Source organism: Schistocerca gregaria, chromosome 5, assembly GCF_023897955.1.
Source record: "Schistocerca gregaria isolate iqSchGreg1 chromosome 5, iqSchGreg1.2, whole genome shotgun sequence".
In the NCBI taxonomy this organism is placed as follows: Eukaryota; Metazoa; Arthropoda; class Insecta; order Orthoptera; family Acrididae; genus Schistocerca; species Schistocerca gregaria.
The window spans coordinates 399,467,732-399,486,182 of NC_064924.1; the positions used below are offsets into that span (position 1 = coordinate 399,467,732).

Sequence of the window (18,451 nt, forward strand, 5' to 3'; positions counted from 1 at the left end):
TATGCTTATCCATGCTAAGCAAATTTTTAATGCTACAAAGCTACTCCAAGAAAGTACTTATAGCAATACCCTTCCTATTTTGTAGCTCTGTGAGCAGATACTTCCCACACCTGAACTTGGCATATGGGTCACTGAAGCCATCAATGTCCATTGGCAGGAGGTTCTTCCCTTCCACAAGAACGATTGTAACTACAGAACTCCAGATTTGGCTCTTCAGGCGGCGATTAACATCACTCAGTTTAGTGTTACGCTGGAAATACTGAAACAAACAACAAAAAAATATATTCAAACACAACTGTTCAAAAATGTGTTTTTGATCCAAAAGGATAAACCAAAAATATCAAAAATTATTGTGATGCAGAATCATGCTGCTGCAATACCAATATAAATCAAGAAGCATACAACTGAACACACAACACATACTTAAGTAGTAACAGAAGATTACTCATCAGTAAAGTTGATTCACAAGTCTAAAGATACCAACACAGATTTTTGATATATTTCAAGAATATGCCCATACCCTTCCACTTAAACCTTCAGCATTGTTCTGTTTACTTGGAAACAGTACAACAACAATCTCTCTGATCTTGTTTCTTCTGAAAAAAGTACTTTATACTTCCTTCCTTGAGTGGGGCTCTCAAGAAGACCCAGTGGTGTCATTGGTACCTTGTATATGGATAGCATTTCACTGACAACTATACACCATTTCACTAGTGCAGTTTTCAGCACCATATGCTAAGTTCTTTTTGCAATATTGATAGCTTTACTGCCAAATGAATCTCTGACTGTCTTGCTTGCTGAAAGTTAGCAGCCAAGACACAGTCACTGTGGCTAGCCTCTTTGCTTCTGTAGTATTTTCACTAGATCATAAACTTGTCTACAAACACTTCTTACTGAAATTTCTAGCAGATCAAATATGTGTGTCAACCTGTGCCTTACATAGCAAAGCGAGCAAGACCTGCCGATTAAAATCAGATGGTCTGGATGTTAGAGATGGAGAGTAGAATGTGATAAGTTGAAGTTTTACATCTGCTCTTGAGGTCAAACAGCACAATCTATGCTGAAATAACATTATAAAACAGATGTTGCACTTCAGTCTTGGTCCAACATACACTTTAAATTTGTCATATACAATCAAAATGTATACCCTAAGAAGTAGAAAAATTACATCTCAATAAATTTGTTCATTTTACTTGGATTTTACATTGTTCTACTATGAGGACCTCAAAGGTCCTATAATATATCTGTGAGAATGACTTGTGTAATTGCCAAAATTGCATATGTATTGTACACATTTACCATAAAATAAAGCTCATTTAGTTTGTAGGAATATGATGTATTTCAGTAACACAAAACAAGATTTTCCACTAATTATAATATATTTTAATCTTGTGATAAAAATATCAAAATTATAGAGTTACAGTATTTTAAGGTAATCTGTTTACTCTGAACACACATAGTGAATAACAGTATCCGTCTGTGTTATACAGAAGTAAGAATCAAACAATGGAAAATCCAGGATGGAATGTAACAATATTATGAGAAGCAAAGTTGCTAATCACCATATAGTGGAGATGCTTAGTTACAGATAGGCACAACAAACAGACCCTCACAATTATAGCTTTTGGCCGTTAAGGCCTTTGTCAGCAATAGACAGACATATGCACAGACCCACACACTCACACAAACACAACTCCCACACACGACTACAGTCTCAGGCAACTGAAACCAAAGAGTGTGGTTTTAGATGCCAGAGATTGCAGTCGTGTATGTGAGTTATGTTTGTGTGGGTGTGTGGGTGTGTGTGTATATCTGTCTATTGTTGACAAAGGCCTTAATGGCTGAAAGCTATAATTGTGAGAGTCTTTTGTTGTGCCTAACTGCAACTCAGCATCTCTGCTATATGGTGAGTAGCAACTCTCCTTCTCATAATTTTATCAGAAGTATGAATGGTTGATGAATTAAATTGTATATACAAAATTTATAAAATACAACAATAATTCTGATTGAGCCATAATGTAAACAGTTATCAGATGATTCAAATAAATCATCTTGTATTTCTGTGATGGGTATATAGGCAGCACAATTTTAATGGTTTTCATACACAGACATGGATAGTATATCTAAAAAAATTGTAGAATCGTACTTCATCTTATAGTCATTTACTTACCTACTATCTTAGGAAATTCAGTGGCTGTGTGATATAAATTGTCAGAAACAGATGTTGACATTCCCACCGTAAATCTGGAAATGTCACATCAAAATCAGTTCTAATTCTTTTCTTTCTATCTGTATTTCGTTTATATATTTTACTGGAAACTATAGAGACTGTTCATTGCAATCTTATGGACTGAATTTACATGGGTTTGTCTTGACAGTGATCAGTCATAAGACACATCCAGTAGAGAATACAATTGATTTTCAGACCAGTGTAGAACATGTCTGGAATGTCATTCTTACAAACTCGTTTAATTCAAATCCTTGCCGCACAATTGGACTCACAATTAAAACCAAGTCAGAGAAACCAAACTTAATTGTTTAGTGTTATATCAGACATCCCATTAGTTACAATGCGTCCCCACTGCGAATGCCATTCTCAGACAAGGTGTGAGTTGCTGTTCATAAGAAGCTGGAAAACACTATGGCTGCTGTGAAGTGATTGGAAGCAGCTTTAAGTGAATGTGTGAGGTGAACTAGTGAGGTAGTGTCATTGGGAGGTGGTGACCAACAAATCTGAGATGGCATCTTCCACTGAAATAGAAACTGAAACTGAACCAATGAAATGCAGAGTAGGCAGTTGTGCCCCTTTTACTCACTGTGTGTAAGTCTGGAGACCTTATACAACATGCTGAAGACACTGTTTCAGCAGCCACTGAGAGAACCAGACACAACTAACTGCAGATTGCGATTCATATGTGGAGAGAATAATGCCTGTTGCCTGGGTTTTGAAGCTATACATGTTTCATTACAGTGACTGGGAGAGAAGAATGAGAGGACCATCCTTGCTTACAGAGTTTCAGTAAAACAAGTAATTTACAGCATTGTCATCCAAACTGGCCAGATCCCTCTGGTTTTAAGCCAAGTAGAAGGCTTTAACCAGGTTCTATGATAAGCTAAGCTGTGACTTCTTGGGTTTGTGCCATAAGGTTTAGAACAGTAGTTTCCCTCTAAATGGGTTAGAGGTGCACTACACATCAGAGGGTTTGATCCAGACAGGTAACTTTGTATGAGATGCACACAAGGTATTTTTTGCTTAGATTTCTCTCTATGCAATGCAGATAATAATAGGCGTAGAAGAGACTGAAATATTAGTGCAAGACCCAACAAAATGCCCTCCACAAACAAAACAATTAAAATACTAGTGATTAAATGTCAGAGAACTTGTTATATAGTGCTAGAATTTGAAGCAATCCTCAAAAGCTGCGGAGCCCATATAATACTAGGTATGGAAAGCTGGCTAAATGTGAAATTGGAAGTGCATGATCCATGGTGGAGAAATTACAGCTGCAGTGCTGACAGGACCCTGTAATTAACAAATCACAGTTAATGATCCTGTAAAAGTTTTGTTGAGTGATTGGCTCTCTACCTCTGAACCATTATAAGTCAAAAGACTTTGGGCACTAATGTGTTGTTTCCAGCCTTGACCCATCTTATATATACTGCTTGACAAAAAAAAAAGTGAAGCCCTCAGAAGACACAGTCAGATGTCAGTGTTATTTAATACATGGACGCACCATTAGTTGGTATCTAAATGAATAAAAGTTGCAATTCTCAGTTACAGGCAGAATAGCCATCAAAGTGCATTTGTGTGTTTAGTGTTGTTCCCAGGCTGAAAGAGTGTATAAGAACGTGAACAGTATCAGATGTTAAGTGATCACTGCAAAGCACATGGATATGCTGTGAACACATATGAGACAACATTATCAACACCTGACAGAGTTTGAATATAGCCTCACTGAGGGTGTCCATTTCGTCAGCTGTTCATACCATGCAGTATCCAGGTATCCAGGTATTTGCTTTCCGATGAGATCTGATGATGGGCATGCATGGGAATGTGATGGCAGGCATATATGACATCAAAATTCCAGTCATCCACATCTGTCCCCCACACAGGAGGAGCGCCATATTGTGCACAAAGCTCATCGTTATCCCTTCATCTGAGAACAAATAATGGGCTCCTTGCAACATTCTGTTTCATCCCAAACCATCAGTAAGAGGCTAGCACCAGCCAGGCTGGGGAATTATTGTCCCATGCATAAGCTGCTGTTAACACCACAACACAACAGCTACATTTAGAGTGATGCCGTGACTGGGAAGCATGTACTCCTCATGAAATGTGTCACATCATGTTTAACAATGAAACACTGTTCTGTGCTAACCCTGACAACTGTTATCAGCGTTTATGGTGGTGACCTGGAGAGAGGTCCTATTCTTTCAGTGTTCTTGAGAGGTTCAGTTGTGGTACTGCTGGCACCAGCATGGTATGGGAAGCCATCGGGTATGACTTCAGGTCATGGTTGGTGCTGATTAAAGGAACTCTGATGGCACAATGGTACAACATAGATGTCCTTCATCCTTAGATGTTACCTCTCATGCAAAAGTATCATGGTGTCATTTTTCAGCAGGACAATGCCCATCCACACATGCCACATACTTTTATGAACTCTATGAGAAAACAGCTTGGATGACAACTCTGTATTGGTGCCAGTATTCTAGATATCAACGACCAGTGACAACAGTTGTAGGCCAGTTTGCCTCAGGAGAGGAGAAAATAGCTTTATGACACCTTTCAAAAGTGAATCAGTGTATGCATCCAGGGCAGAAGGGGTGCAATGCCATACAAATTAGAACAGAATGCAACCCTCCACCTCAAGAAACTATCCAATCTCCTTGTTTCCCACCTCCGGAAAGGCAATTCACTCACTCTTCACCTCAACCTCCTCTCACTGCACACAAACTCAGTCTCTCCCATCTACTCAATCTACCACTTCCAGCTCCACTCTCCCAAAAACCTCAAATTTCCAATCAACACAATCTGCAACCACAACACCCTAATTCAGTAGTTAACCTTTCCTCCAAATCTCTCTCCCAATCCGAAAACTCTGTCCTATCCAAAGGCCTCACCTTCAGCCCCACTCCCAAATTAAACCAAACAGCCATCATCAAAGGTTTACTGTCCTACACTCGTACTCTCTGCTGGAAGTATCACTTTGCCACGAAGAAAAATGATCCCAATCCTACTCCTAATGATCCAACTCCCCAAGACACTATCCAAATTGAACCCTGCCTGGAACAGTTCCATCCTCTGTCACAGTGGGACCCACCTCCTCTACCTCAAAATCACCCTCTCCAAACCTTCCAGGAATTTCTGATTTCCAGCCTTGCCTCTCAATCCTTCTAAAAAAAACCTTAATCCTACTCCCAACATCACCACTGCTGAAGCCCAGGCTATCCTTGATCTGAAGGCCGACTGATCCATTGTTATTCTTCTGGCGGACAAGGGTTCCACAACCATGGTACTTTATCATCGAGAGTATGTGGCTGAGGGACTGCGTCTGCTTTCAGACAACACCACATACAAAGTTTGCCAATGTAATCCCATTCCTGATGTCAGGGCAGAGCCTCAGGTAATCCTCAGAACCTCAGGCCCCCTACAAAACCTTTCACCTGACTCCATCGACCTCTTGACCCCACTGACACCCCGCACCCCTACCTCCTACCTTCTTCCTAAAATTCACAAACCCAATCATCCCAGCCGCCCCATTGTAGCTGGTTACCAGGCCTCCACAGAACATATCTCTGCCTACATAGAGCAACACCTTCGACCCATTACATGCAATCTCCCATCCTTCATCAAAGACACCAACCACTTTCTCAAACGCCTGGAATCCTTACCCAATCTGTTACCCCCAGAAACCATCCTTGTAACCATTGATGCCACTTCCTTATACACAAAATTCCCCATGTCCGGTGCCCCGCTGCGATGGAGCACTTCCTTTCACGCCAATCACCTGCCACCCTACCTAAATCCTCTTTCCTCATTACCTTAGCCAGCTTCATCCTGACCCACAACTTCTTCACTTTTGAAGGCCAGACATACCAACAATTAAAGGGAACAGCCAGGGGTATCAGGATGGCCCCCTCGTACGCCAACCTATTCATGGGTCGCTTAGAGGAAGCCTTCTTGGTTACCCAGGCCTGCCAACCCAAAGTTTGGTACAGATTTATTGATGACATCTTCATGATCTGTACTCACAGTGAAGAAGAACTCCAGAATTTCCTCTCCAACCTCAACTCCTTTGGTTCCATCAGATTCACCTGGTCCTACTCCAAATCCCACGCCACTTTCCTTGACATTGACCTCCATCTGTCCAATGGCCAGCTTCACACGTCCGTCCACATCAAACCCACCAACAAGCAACAGTACCTCCATTATTACTGCTGCCAGTCATTCCACATCAAACAGTCCCTTTGCTACAGCCTAGGTCTTCGTGGCAAATAAATCTGCTCCAGTCCGGAATCCCTTAACCATTACACCAACAACCTGAAAACAGCTTTCGCATCCCGCAACTACCCTCCCGACCTGGTACAGAAGCAAATAACCAAAGCCACTTCCTCATCCCCTCAAACCCAGAACCTCCCGTACAAGAACCACAAAAGTGCCCCACTTGTGACAGGATGCTTTCCAGGACTGGATCAGACTCTGAATGTGGCTCTCCAGCAGGGATACGACTTCCTCAAATCCTGCCCTGAAATGTGATCCATCCTTCATGAAATCCTCCCCACTCCACCAAGAGTGTCTTTCCGCCGTCCACCTATCCTTTGTAACCTCTTAGTTCATCCCTATGAAATCCCCAAACCACCTTCCCTACCCTCTGGCTGCTACCCTTGTAACCGCCCCCGGTGTTAAACCTGTCCCATGCACCCTCCCACCAACACCTACTCCAGTCCTGTAACTCGGAGGGTGTACGCGATCAAAGGCAGAGCCACATGTGAAAGCACCCGCGTGATTTATCAACTGACCTGCCTACACTGTGAAGTTTTCTATGTGGGAATGAACAGCAACAAACTGTCCATTCGCATGAAGGGACACAGGCTCATCATTACACAGAATCAAACTGTAGAGCAAATTTTTGTAGGTATAATTAAATGACAAATCCTAAATGCTGCATTAATCCTTTAATGCATCCTTTAATTCGAAAATTAATTTGAAATTGGCATTTTTGTGAGTCAGTTATTACGAACCTAGTGATGTCGTCGTCTTCGTTTCCACTTTATTCACCATCAGACTGGGCTGGGACAAACATGACACTTCTCCGCTTTCCTTTGTCTTTCCACCACTCTACTTCTGCAACAGTTTTGTTCCAGTTCATATCATTTCTTCTTACACTCTTCTTTACCGAGTCAATCAATCTTCTTTTACTCGTATATCTGCCACTTACCCTCGAACTTGGCCTCCACCTTTCGTTTCGGCATTCTTAATCTTCCAATCTCTTTATATGTCCAAAATATTTTAATCTGTTGTTCTCAATTCTCTCAATCAGCTTTTGTACTCCTGTTTCGGTGTAGTGGTCTATAGGGTCTAAATATAGACCGGCTCAGAAATGAATTTCAGGGAAGCCCAAAGTTTTGATTTTTCTTTTTTAAAAAAATCTTTATTCTTCAATATATATACGATACATAAAAAACCCACCATCTTAGACAATTTTGATTTGCCGGTAAAAACTGTTCACGACATTTGAAGTGCTCTGAACAATAGTAGGTTCAAATGGCTCTGAGCACTATGGGACTTGACATCTGTGGTCATCAGTCCCCTAGAACTTCGAACTACTTAAACCTATCTAACCTAAGGACATCACACACATCCATGCCCGAGGCAGGATTCGAACCTGCGACCGTAGCAGTCGAGCGGTTCCGGACTGCGCGCCTAGAACCGCTAGACCACTGCAGCCGGCGAACAATAGCTGTCAGCCAGGGCCAACAATATATAACAAATGAGATAATTGCGGTAGTAAATGAAAAGAAGTTACGTTTCTCACTATAACGATGTTGGTACTGTTGACCATCACTGTTTAAACAGCTTTATTGGATGATGAAAATGAAAGTAATGCAGGCCAGTTGTTACATAATGACAATGGGGGCAGGTGGACTTTTCGCTTACTGGTAATGGAATCATAAATGCACACTACTGAATGTTGCATTGCGATGTTATCCATATTACTGGTTCAACTAAACCATCTCCCCTTCGAGAATAATGAAACTCATCTCACAACGAAGTTTTTTTTTGTTACAAAAATCGTATGTATTATTCTGAAAACTATATCAAGTTATTGGCAATACTTTAGATGTATGGATATTCATTTCTTTGAAGACTGAATTTGTTACCAAAAGGAATGAAGCGCTGTTGAATCACATAAGTGTTGCTATGGTATTTGCAGTGGGACGTTTCCACAGCACACCCATCTGAAAGTAATTGATAACATTTCATTTCATTAATTTAAGCACTAACAAACGCTATGTAGTTTCATTTTGAACCATTGTATGACCAACATAATAAGACGCTAAAACTGCTCGTCACAGCTGCTAGGCCCATTCACAGCTAAAAGAAAAATAACTGTTTAGGCGAGTAAATTTTTAAAGGTAACTTTGATTTTTGTGTCGCTCTACAACAAGTAAATTGTTAAACCGCTGAGGTGGCTTTGCAAGTGTCGTGCGCAGGCGCATACTCTCTGGATTGAACCCCAGGCCGTTCTGAGGAGGCTACCCGCTCTGGCGTGCGCCTTATTCAACATATGGCTTTAAAATCTTTTTTTTAAAGAAGTAAGTATATGTATGTAAACATCGTGTCCCATTTATCTTGACAACTCCAAATAACGTTTTCTTCAGAACCAAAGATATGACATTAAAAGTGTTTTTCGATCATCTGCAAAACTGAAGAATCTTTTGGCTTCAGTAAAGGATGATCTTTAACCGAGCAAATGGGGTGTATAAAAGATTACTTGTCAGTGTGGGGCGGCATATATAGGCCAGACATGTGGCACAGTACGAGAACGCTGCGATGAACATCAACGTCAAATACCCTTGCGTCAACCGGAGAAGTAGGCAATTGCACAACATTGTCTGGATACAGGACATGGAATGATTTATGAAAAGACGGCATCATCTTTCTAGGATTGCGTCATTAAGGAGGCATAACATATCCGTAAGGCTAATAATCTCATCAACAGCATTGCGGGATTTCAACTGAGCTCAGCCTGGAGCCCTGCATTGGCTGCTTTTAAATCACGACGAGAAAATAAATATTTTTCGATAACAGACGCATCATAACATTGGTCTAGTACGTTTTTTAGTGAGTAACATCTGGTCGCACTTTTAGGAGGGCCACTTTGCGTATTTCGGTAGAGCGCGTTTGAGTATGGCGCCATCTATCTGCAAATCATTGAGCACGCGTGATTTCCGCGACTGCTCACTCTTCGTGCGGATATCAGTCGTACCTAGTCACCAGCAATGTTCAGCCACCTGAAGATGTCGAACAGTTGCTCCGAAGAATCATTGTGGAATTTGCACAACGTCATCCGGCGGCAAACCCGTGAAGACTATTTACATCTGTATTCTTGCTTTGCGAAATACGAGTACTAGATGATACAATTTTCTATTTATACTTTATGGGCGGATCTGATAGTAAGTGGAAATTACGTTCCTGATTACGATATTCTTGTGTGTATTGTTGTCTTTGAATTGTATTGTAAATATGTTGCTCGTATTGTGCTTCATTTTTTCTCTCATTCGTGATAATAGTTGGGGTAAACTATTCCATGTTTGTTTTTGTTTCGTGTGAAACTGAGACTGTTCACATAGTATTCTGTGGATGCATGTCTATCTTATTGCTTACGAATCCATGTGTGAACTGCTCGATTCAAACGCATTATAAGTATATTCATCGTATTCTAACGTTATTTTTGTTCCCAGAAGTTTTTCGTACTCTGATTTCATGGAAGCCACAGAACATTTCACTGGCTTCTGCTAAAACATGTTGTTTGTAGTACCCGTTAACAACATATGAAAACATTTGCGTAACTACTGTCGCATTTTTAGCATTTGGAATAAAGAATGCTCTAGTCACCAAGACTACGAAGCATACTCATGTACGTCCACATCCATACATTGTAAGCCACTGTGAAATATATGGAACTCAGTGGCAAGAAGCAACACCGTTGAAGGCAGAATTATATACTCATTTCGTGACGAGATGTAATAAAGTTGAATACTAGTAGCGTGAAAAGCTGCTAACATTTAGTTCTCCATTAAATGCGAGAAAGGACGGAAAATCGATGTAAACAAAAATAAAGTAGAAGAGAAGCAATACAATTACAACTCGTTTAAATATAGCAGTTCACACTGACTTAAATTTTAATTGCGTCAGCGTCGGCGTAGTATGCTGAAGTTGGCAACGACTGCTGAATGCTCGGAATTATGTGACGTTCATATAAACGCAAACGTTTTGTTATGAAATGTTCGCTTTAAGAGGAGGATAATTAATTTACTGAGCGGACAAGGGTACATACAAGAAACTGTCTACCATATAGAAGGCACAGCATTAATTATTTGCTTCATGGCCAGTCGTTGCCAACGTCAGCACAGTAAGCCACAGCTGCTGTAATCAAAACTTTACCCACACACAAGATTCGTAAGCAATAACAAATACACCTAAGTCCACAGATCACTATGCAACAGTAGCAGCTTCTGTTTTATATGAAACAAAAACAAACAGGGACTTATTTACTCCACCCAAATTTTGTATGCGAGCAAAACCAAATCAGAATAGGAGTAGCGTATTTACAACGCAATTCTAACACGCACCAAACGTTTTTTATTGCAAACTTCTTCCAAATTCGCTTAGTGTCTTACTTAAACACTATCACAATAGGTATGGGCATGAACGAAATGGTGGGCATGTCATTTTGAAGCTGACATATAAGGCTATAAATAACATAAAAACGAAGTTTTTCTACTGAACAGTTTCTGTAATATCGTTTAGAAAGACTATAGGGTGTGCGCCTCCATTCTATCTTCGTCGAATGGCCGAAAGTAGGACACATTGTCATCGTCCACTTCCGAACAAACAAATGAATTCGTCCCGCGCTTTTGACGAAAATCAGTCATTGCGCATTAGCCACCGTAGCCTGCGCGGACTGTTACATCCCGTTGAGGCAGAGTCAGGAAATTTTGCAAGATGAAAGGTTTCACTGTACAAGTAAAGCAAATAATCAGAACAGTGTTAATTTGTAATTATATCACATAAAAATATTTCTTTTATCATTTGTTATCTGACTTCAGACTTGAAATTAAAACGTTCTCGATACTCTTGCAATCCCTGGGATCGATATCCTGTCGGCACCAATGTCGATAACAGTAAAAATTCGTCGAGATCCTCGGTTGCATGAATGCATGAACTGTCTATATGCATAGTTAATGCTCGGAACCGTCTGTGCGCGCGTCCTAATCACACATGAGCAATTTTTAATGTTAATTATACGAGGCCAATGAAGCTTAATTCGTAAGGCAATTTACCATTAATGCGCACAAAAAAATCATTGGTGTCCGTTGTCATTACGAGAGGTAACAGGAAGCAGACATATACACGTGGGAAAAATTTTCCTTTCTCTCACGCTGCTATCAATCTCCATCCAGCGGAAAGATCTGTTGCTATGGTACAAATGACACACAAACGTAATTACGTTTCGTGAAATCGTATTCTAGGGACGTTCTTGTTTAAATTTTGCAGATGGTTCATTTGCAGCAACACACGCATACCGGGCAGCAACAGTGCCACAAATGCTAGGTCGTTGATGACGTCAGCAGTGGAAAACAAAACATCGAAGTAACGAAGCCTTCGGCGGCAACACGGTGTGTATATAATGTTGTTTATGGGCATCTTTTTTTCGCTTATTTTTGTCTAGCAATCAGAATAAACGGAACTAATTTTGTGTTCATTTGCCGCCGCTACCACAAAATCTGAAGTACGTTCGAATTTGCACGGTTAATAAAAATTTAGACCTCTGGCGTTAGAAAGATGCTATTCAAACTAATGTGGCCCCTATTTGTACCACAGTTGACGGCGAGCCACCATTCGAAAGAAATATGGCGTCATTAACAAAAAGAAGAACTTGGTACTGTCAAAAACATCTCGGTTTTAGATTTGTCACTAGATCCATTACCATATCCATTATTATTTTCTGATCATTATTATTTCCTGATGGAAATCCTGTGTGGCATGTTAATTTGTTCCATAAAACATCAAATACGTCGACTGCGAAGCAGCCTAGAAATAAAGCTATTATGTTGCAATATGCATGCTATCGGCTTTTAATTAAAGATGATTTTAGCCTTTCACATCACTCACGCAAAGTACTTTTGCAGTCGACTGTTGATATGTATGTCAGGATTGAAGATACGACGCTCCATTTCATAAGAATAGATCTATCTGCTCTAAGGTCAGAAATTTAAAATAATTTACGTGATCATTTAGAACTAAACCCAAATGATGCTGTAGATACTGGAAGAAGTGTAATTTTACCATCTTTATTTAATGGTCCTCATAGTATTCAGGTAAGAACTAAGAATTTGTATGCGAATAAACCCCAATTAATTTTATAAAAGAATTTTGACTTTCATTAGAGTTTGTCTAATTTCGATCTCAGGCGATACTAGTTATAATTAATAGCGACAACTGTCAGCATGAAAAATATTACGATAATAGAAGCAAAAACTTTCGAGTAAACACGGGTCCTAAAACGAGGTGTCAGAAGATAATTGCGAATGTATGGTTACGAGCTGCCATTGAGTTTAGAATGAAAAACTGTTCTATCTGGTACAAACGTGTGTAGCGTAGGAAGTTTTCTATTTGCTTCTCATCTAACTGGGTCAAATGTCTCCCAACAACCGCTTTAAAAGGGATTACAGTACCGTTTCTGCACGCCACATGTAACAATTTAATGTGCACGCATACCTGTTCAAGTAGGGGTTCCACGTATCGTCGTCACTTTTTGGGGGCAGTGCTGCCCTCGTCTCTACAATGAGTTACTAACTGTTTCAAACACCTCCGGATCATCCTGACAATACTGTAAAAGTCGCTGCTTCGGTTCTTAAAACGTATCAATGGGAGAGTTGTACACTTGACTTTTGAGATGACTCCTGACAGAAAAATGAAGCGGTTCGAGGTCACTGACGTTCGAGCCAAGGTACATGCCCTGCTCATCCCTTCCAGCCTGGATCGTAACGGCACGTATTAATACCAGCAGAAAAATGCGCTGTGCTCCATCGAGAACGTACCACAATGTTAACAAAGTGCACATTTTATGAAGCCAGAACAGTAAAATAGCACTAGTTCTTTCTACTTCAAATAAATCTTTTAAAGATCTCGGGAATCACTTTAAATTGAGATGATTCGTGGCTTCTTTTAAGACACTGTAACACAAAAAGTCTACATCTACATACAAACTCCGCAATCCACCATACGGTGCGTGGCGGAGGGTACCTCGTACCGCAAGTAGCAACTTCTCTCCCTGTTCCACTCCCAAACGGAACGTGGGAAAAAAGACTGCCTATATGCCTCTGTATGCGCCCTAATCTCTCTTATCTTATCTTTGTGGTCTTTCCGCGAAATGTAGGTTGGCGGCAGTAGAATTTTACTGCAGTCAGCCTCAAATGCTGGTTCTCTAAATTTCATCAGTAGCGATTCGCAGAAAGAGCGCCTCCTTTCCACTAGAGACTTCCGCCCGAGTTCCTGAAGCATTTCCGCAACACTCTCGTGATGATAAAACCTACCAGTAACAAATCTGGCAGCCCGCCTCTGAATTGGTTCTATGCACTCCCTCAATCCGACCTGATAGGGTTCCCAAACGCTCGAGGAGTACTCAAGAATAGGTCGTATTAGTGTTTTATAAGCGGTCTCCTTTACAGATGAACCAAATCTTCCCAAAATTCTACCAATGAACCGAAGACGACTATCCGTCTTCCTCACAACTGCCATTACATGCTTGTCCCACTTCATATCGCTCTGCAATGTTACGTCCAAATATTTAATCGACGTGACTGTGTCAAGCGCTACACTACTAATGGCGTATTCAAACATTACAGGATTCTTTTTCCTATTCATTTGCATTAATTTACATTTATCTATATTTAGAGTTGGCTGCCATTCTTTACACCAATCACAAATCCTGTCCAAGTCATCTTGTATCCTCCTGCAGTCACTCAACGACGACACCTTCCCGTACACCAGAGCTACATCAGCAAACAGTCGCACATTGCTATCCACCCTATCCAAAAGATCATTTATGTAGATAGAAAACAACAGCGGACCTATCACACATAAAAAAACAACGCGCCACGAAGGAATTATACAAATGTGAAGGAAACCAGTAGATGCGATGCACATGTACGAGGTCTGTTCGTAGAATTCCATAACTTTGGCTACAAAATTTTTCCACGCTTACCTTTTACTTATTGTGCTAAGTCTCCGAAATACTCTCCTCCACGATTAATACGTAGTTGCCAACGCCGTTCCCACTTCCGGAAGCAGTCTTGGTACGTCTCTTGCACGATCGCGAGAAGCACCGTCTGTGAATTTTCTTTTATCTTGTCCGTCACTACAAATCTTTGCCATTTGAACGGGGTTTTCAACTTTGGAAATAAAAAATAAATGTCCGCAGGGGCCAGGTCTGGAGGGTATGGAAGATCAGGCAGCACAGTGATTTCGTTTTTTGTGCAATAGTCACGCACCAACAGGGATGAAATGTACAGGTGCGTTATCGTGATGCAAGAGCCATGAATTGTCTCCACGTAGCAGACCGTTTTCTTCTCGCATTGCCGGCCGCGGTGGTCTCGCGGTTCTAAGCGCGCAGCTCGGAACCGTGCGACTGCTACGGTCGCAGGTTCGAATCCTGCCTCGGGCATTTATGTGTGTGATGTCCTTAGGTTAGTTAGGTTTAAGTAGTTCCAAGTTCTAGGGGACTGATGACCACAGCAGTTGAGTCCCATAGTGCTCAGAGCCATTTGAACCATTTTCTTCTCGCATTGTGTCGCAGGCGTCGCAACACGTCCCAATAGTACCATCGATTAACAGTTTGTCCGTGGCACGAATTCATGATGAACTGATACTTCAATGTCAAAGCAAACTATCAACTTGGCTTTGACATTTGTCCTGACTTGACGGGCCTTTTTTTCTCTTGGAGAGCGTTTCCCGACTCATCGTGAAGACTGAACCTTGGTCTCAGCATCATAACTGTAGACCCACGTCTCAACATCATAGCGGTAGACCGACGTTATGATTCTCTTAACGAACATCTCGTTCTCATTTGCGCGATCCAAAAGCTCTTCACAGATTCTGAAGGGAAGGTCTTACTAATCCTGACTCACGAGCCGTGAGACGAACTTGATGCGTTCCAATATGCTGTGTCAGGATTTTATTACGTGATCCAACTAAAACGGTAAATAATTCTGCAGTCTCTCGGGCAGTCAGTCCTCGGTAGGGCCGCACAATTTCGTTGACGTTCCTGACCTCAGCGTCGTCGGTAGACGTCGAAGGGCTTCCTGGAAGGGGGTCATCTGTAACCTCCGTTTGGCCTTTTTTAAACCGTGTGTACCATTCGTAACACTAAGTATGGCTTAAGCACTCATCATAGCCCTTCTGCATCATTTGATGTGTCTCTGCAAATGTTTTGTGGAGTTTCATGCAAAATTTAATGCAGAAGCGTTGCTCGAAACTCGCAACCTGTATGACACAACGTTCTACTCAATTCAGTACTAAACAAGAACTAACAGACGTACAACAATGAAACTTTCAGCAGTTACATTGTAAACGCAGGCGTGTGCAAGGATGCTCCAAAGCACCATTGGCGCTAAATTACAAATGTTCCGAAATTTTTTGAACCGACCTCGTACAGACAAACAAATGATTACAGTCTCAGAAAAACTGAAGGCTTTATTCAAGAGAAAGAGCTTCACAAGTGAGTTAGTAAAAAAACCAATAATGTCTCTGGCCCTTATGCAGTTTCTGAAGCGAATCAGGCAGGCTTGGCATTGACTGATAGAGTTGTTGGATGTCCTCCTGAGGGATATCGCGCCAAATAAGTCCAATTGGCGCCTTAGATCTCCAATATCCCGAACTGGTTGGATGATGACGTTTGGATTGTGGGGCGCTCAACTGCACGGTTATCAGCGTCCGTACAAATTCCCAACCGTTTCTCAGTCCAATCTTCCACTTGCAAGAATGATGCTGAAATGATGAGGACAACACAAAAACCCAGTCATTTTGAGGCGGGTAAAAATCCCTGACCTCGTGCTCGGGAAGCGAGAACGCAACCGCGAGACCACGAGCTGCAGACGAGCTGGTTGGAGGACCCTGCTCATAATGCTCCAAACTTTCTCAATTGAGGAGAGATCCGGCGACCTTGCTGGCCGAGGAGGGACCCTTGACAAGTTCGAAAGAAAGCAGAAGAAACTCTCTGCGTGTGATGGCGGGGATATCTTGCTGAAATGTAAGCCCAGGGCTGATGGCACGAAGGGCAACTAAACGGAGCTTACATTATCGTCGACTAACGCTATGCTGTTAGGGTGCCGCGGCTGACAACTAAAACGGTCCTGGTATGAGAAGAAGTTACACCCTAGACCATCGCTCCTGGTTGTCGGGCCGTAAGGCGGGTGACAGTCAAATGGTTCAAATGGCTCTGAGCACTATGGGACTTAACTTCTGAGGTCATCAGTCCCCTAGAACGTAGATCTACTTAAACCTAAGGATCCTAAGGACATCACACACATACATGCCCGAGGCAGGATTCGAACCTGCGACGGTAGCGGTCGCGCGGTTCCAGACTGTAGCGCCTAGAACCGCTCGGTCATACAGGCCGGCGGTGACAGTCAGCTTGAAATCCCACTGCTGTTACGTCTAGAGGCACGTCTTCGTTGGTGACTGGGGGCTCACTTCGAAGCGGGACTCATCACTGAAAACAATTCAACTCCAATCGATGATATTCCCAGTTGAAGACGTGGCTTTGGACAACCCGGACAGCGGTGGCGTACCAACCTGACTGTCGGCCGGCGAACGGCCTGACAGCCGTCAGTAGCAGTCTGGGGAGCCATTTCTTATCATAGCAGGTCCCCTTTGACTGTCATCCGTGGCACTCTTACAGCATAGCGGTACATCGACGATACTCTACGCTCCGTTTTGTTACCTTTCATGGTTCACATTTTAGCAAGATAATGCCCGCCCGCACACGACAGGAATTTCTACTGCTTGTCCTGGGCATCAAGGTCGCTGGATCTCTCCCCAATGTGGAAAGTTTGGAGCATTGTGGGCAGAGCCTTGCAACTAGTTCGGCATTTTGACGATGGATTGCGCCAACACAGTACAGATAGTGTTGAGGATCAGTGGACAAAGTTCAAAACCATCATACAATATGCGTTAGATGAGTATGTCCTAAGCAAGATCGTAAGAGATGGAAAAGAGCCACCGTGTTACAACAACCTAGTTAGAAAACTGCTGCGGAAGCAAAGGGAACTTCACAGCAAACATAAATATAGCCAAAGCCTTCCAGACAAACAAAAATTACGCGAAGCGAAATGTAGTGTGAGGAGGGCTATGCGAGAGGCGTTCAATGAATTCGAAAGTAAAGTTCTATGTACTGACTTGGCAGAAAATCCTAAGAAATTTTGGTCTTATGTCAAAGCGGTAGGTGGATCAAAACAAAATGTCCAGACACTTTGCGACCAAAATGGTATTGAAACGGAGGATGACAGACTAAAGGCCGAAATACTAAATGTCTTTTTGCAAAGCTGTTTCACAGAGGAAGACTGCACTGTAGTTCCTTCTCTATATTGTCGCACAGATGACAAAATGGTAGATATCGAAATAGACGACAGAGGGATAGAGAAACAATTAAAATCGCTCAAAAGAGGAAAGGCCGCTGGACCTGATGGGATACCAGTTCGATTTTACACAGAGTACGCGAAGGAACTTGCCCCCCTTCTTGCAGCGGTGTAGCGTAGCGTTCCAAAGGATTGGAAAATGCCACAGGTCATCCCCGTTTTCAAGAAGGGACGTCGAACAGATGTGCAGAACTATAGACCTATCTATATCTCTAACGTCGATCAGTTGTAGAATTTTGGAATACGTTTTATGTTCGAGTATAATGACTTTTCTGGAGACTAGAAATCTACTCAGTAGGAATCAGCATGGGTTTCGAAAAAGACGGTCGTGTGAAACCCAGCTTGCGCTATTCGTCCACGAGACTCAGAGGGCCATAGACACGGGTTCACAGGTAGATGCCGCGTTTCTTGACTTCCGCAAGGCGTTCGATACTGTTCCCCACAGTCGTTTAATGAACAAAGTAAGAGCATATGGACTATCAGACCAATTGTGCGATTGAATTGAGGAGTTCCTAGATAACAG

At 42.0% G+C, this 18,451-nt stretch overlaps 1 protein-coding gene across 2 annotated transcripts in view; it reads right to left on the bottom strand.

Annotated features, from left to right (window-relative positions):
* Nucleotides 1-18,451, bottom strand: part of LOC126272264 (multiple C2 and transmembrane domain-containing protein) — a 1,046,785-nt gene that overhangs the window by 92,996 nt on the left and 935,338 nt on the right. For both annotated transcript variants that reach the window (XM_049974999.1, XM_049975001.1), the window contains one exon: nucleotides 111-259. In XM_049974999.1, the coding sequence (XP_049830956.1) occupies nucleotides 111-259 (149 nt within the window). The remainder of the gene's footprint in view (nucleotides 1-110; nucleotides 260-18,451) is intronic.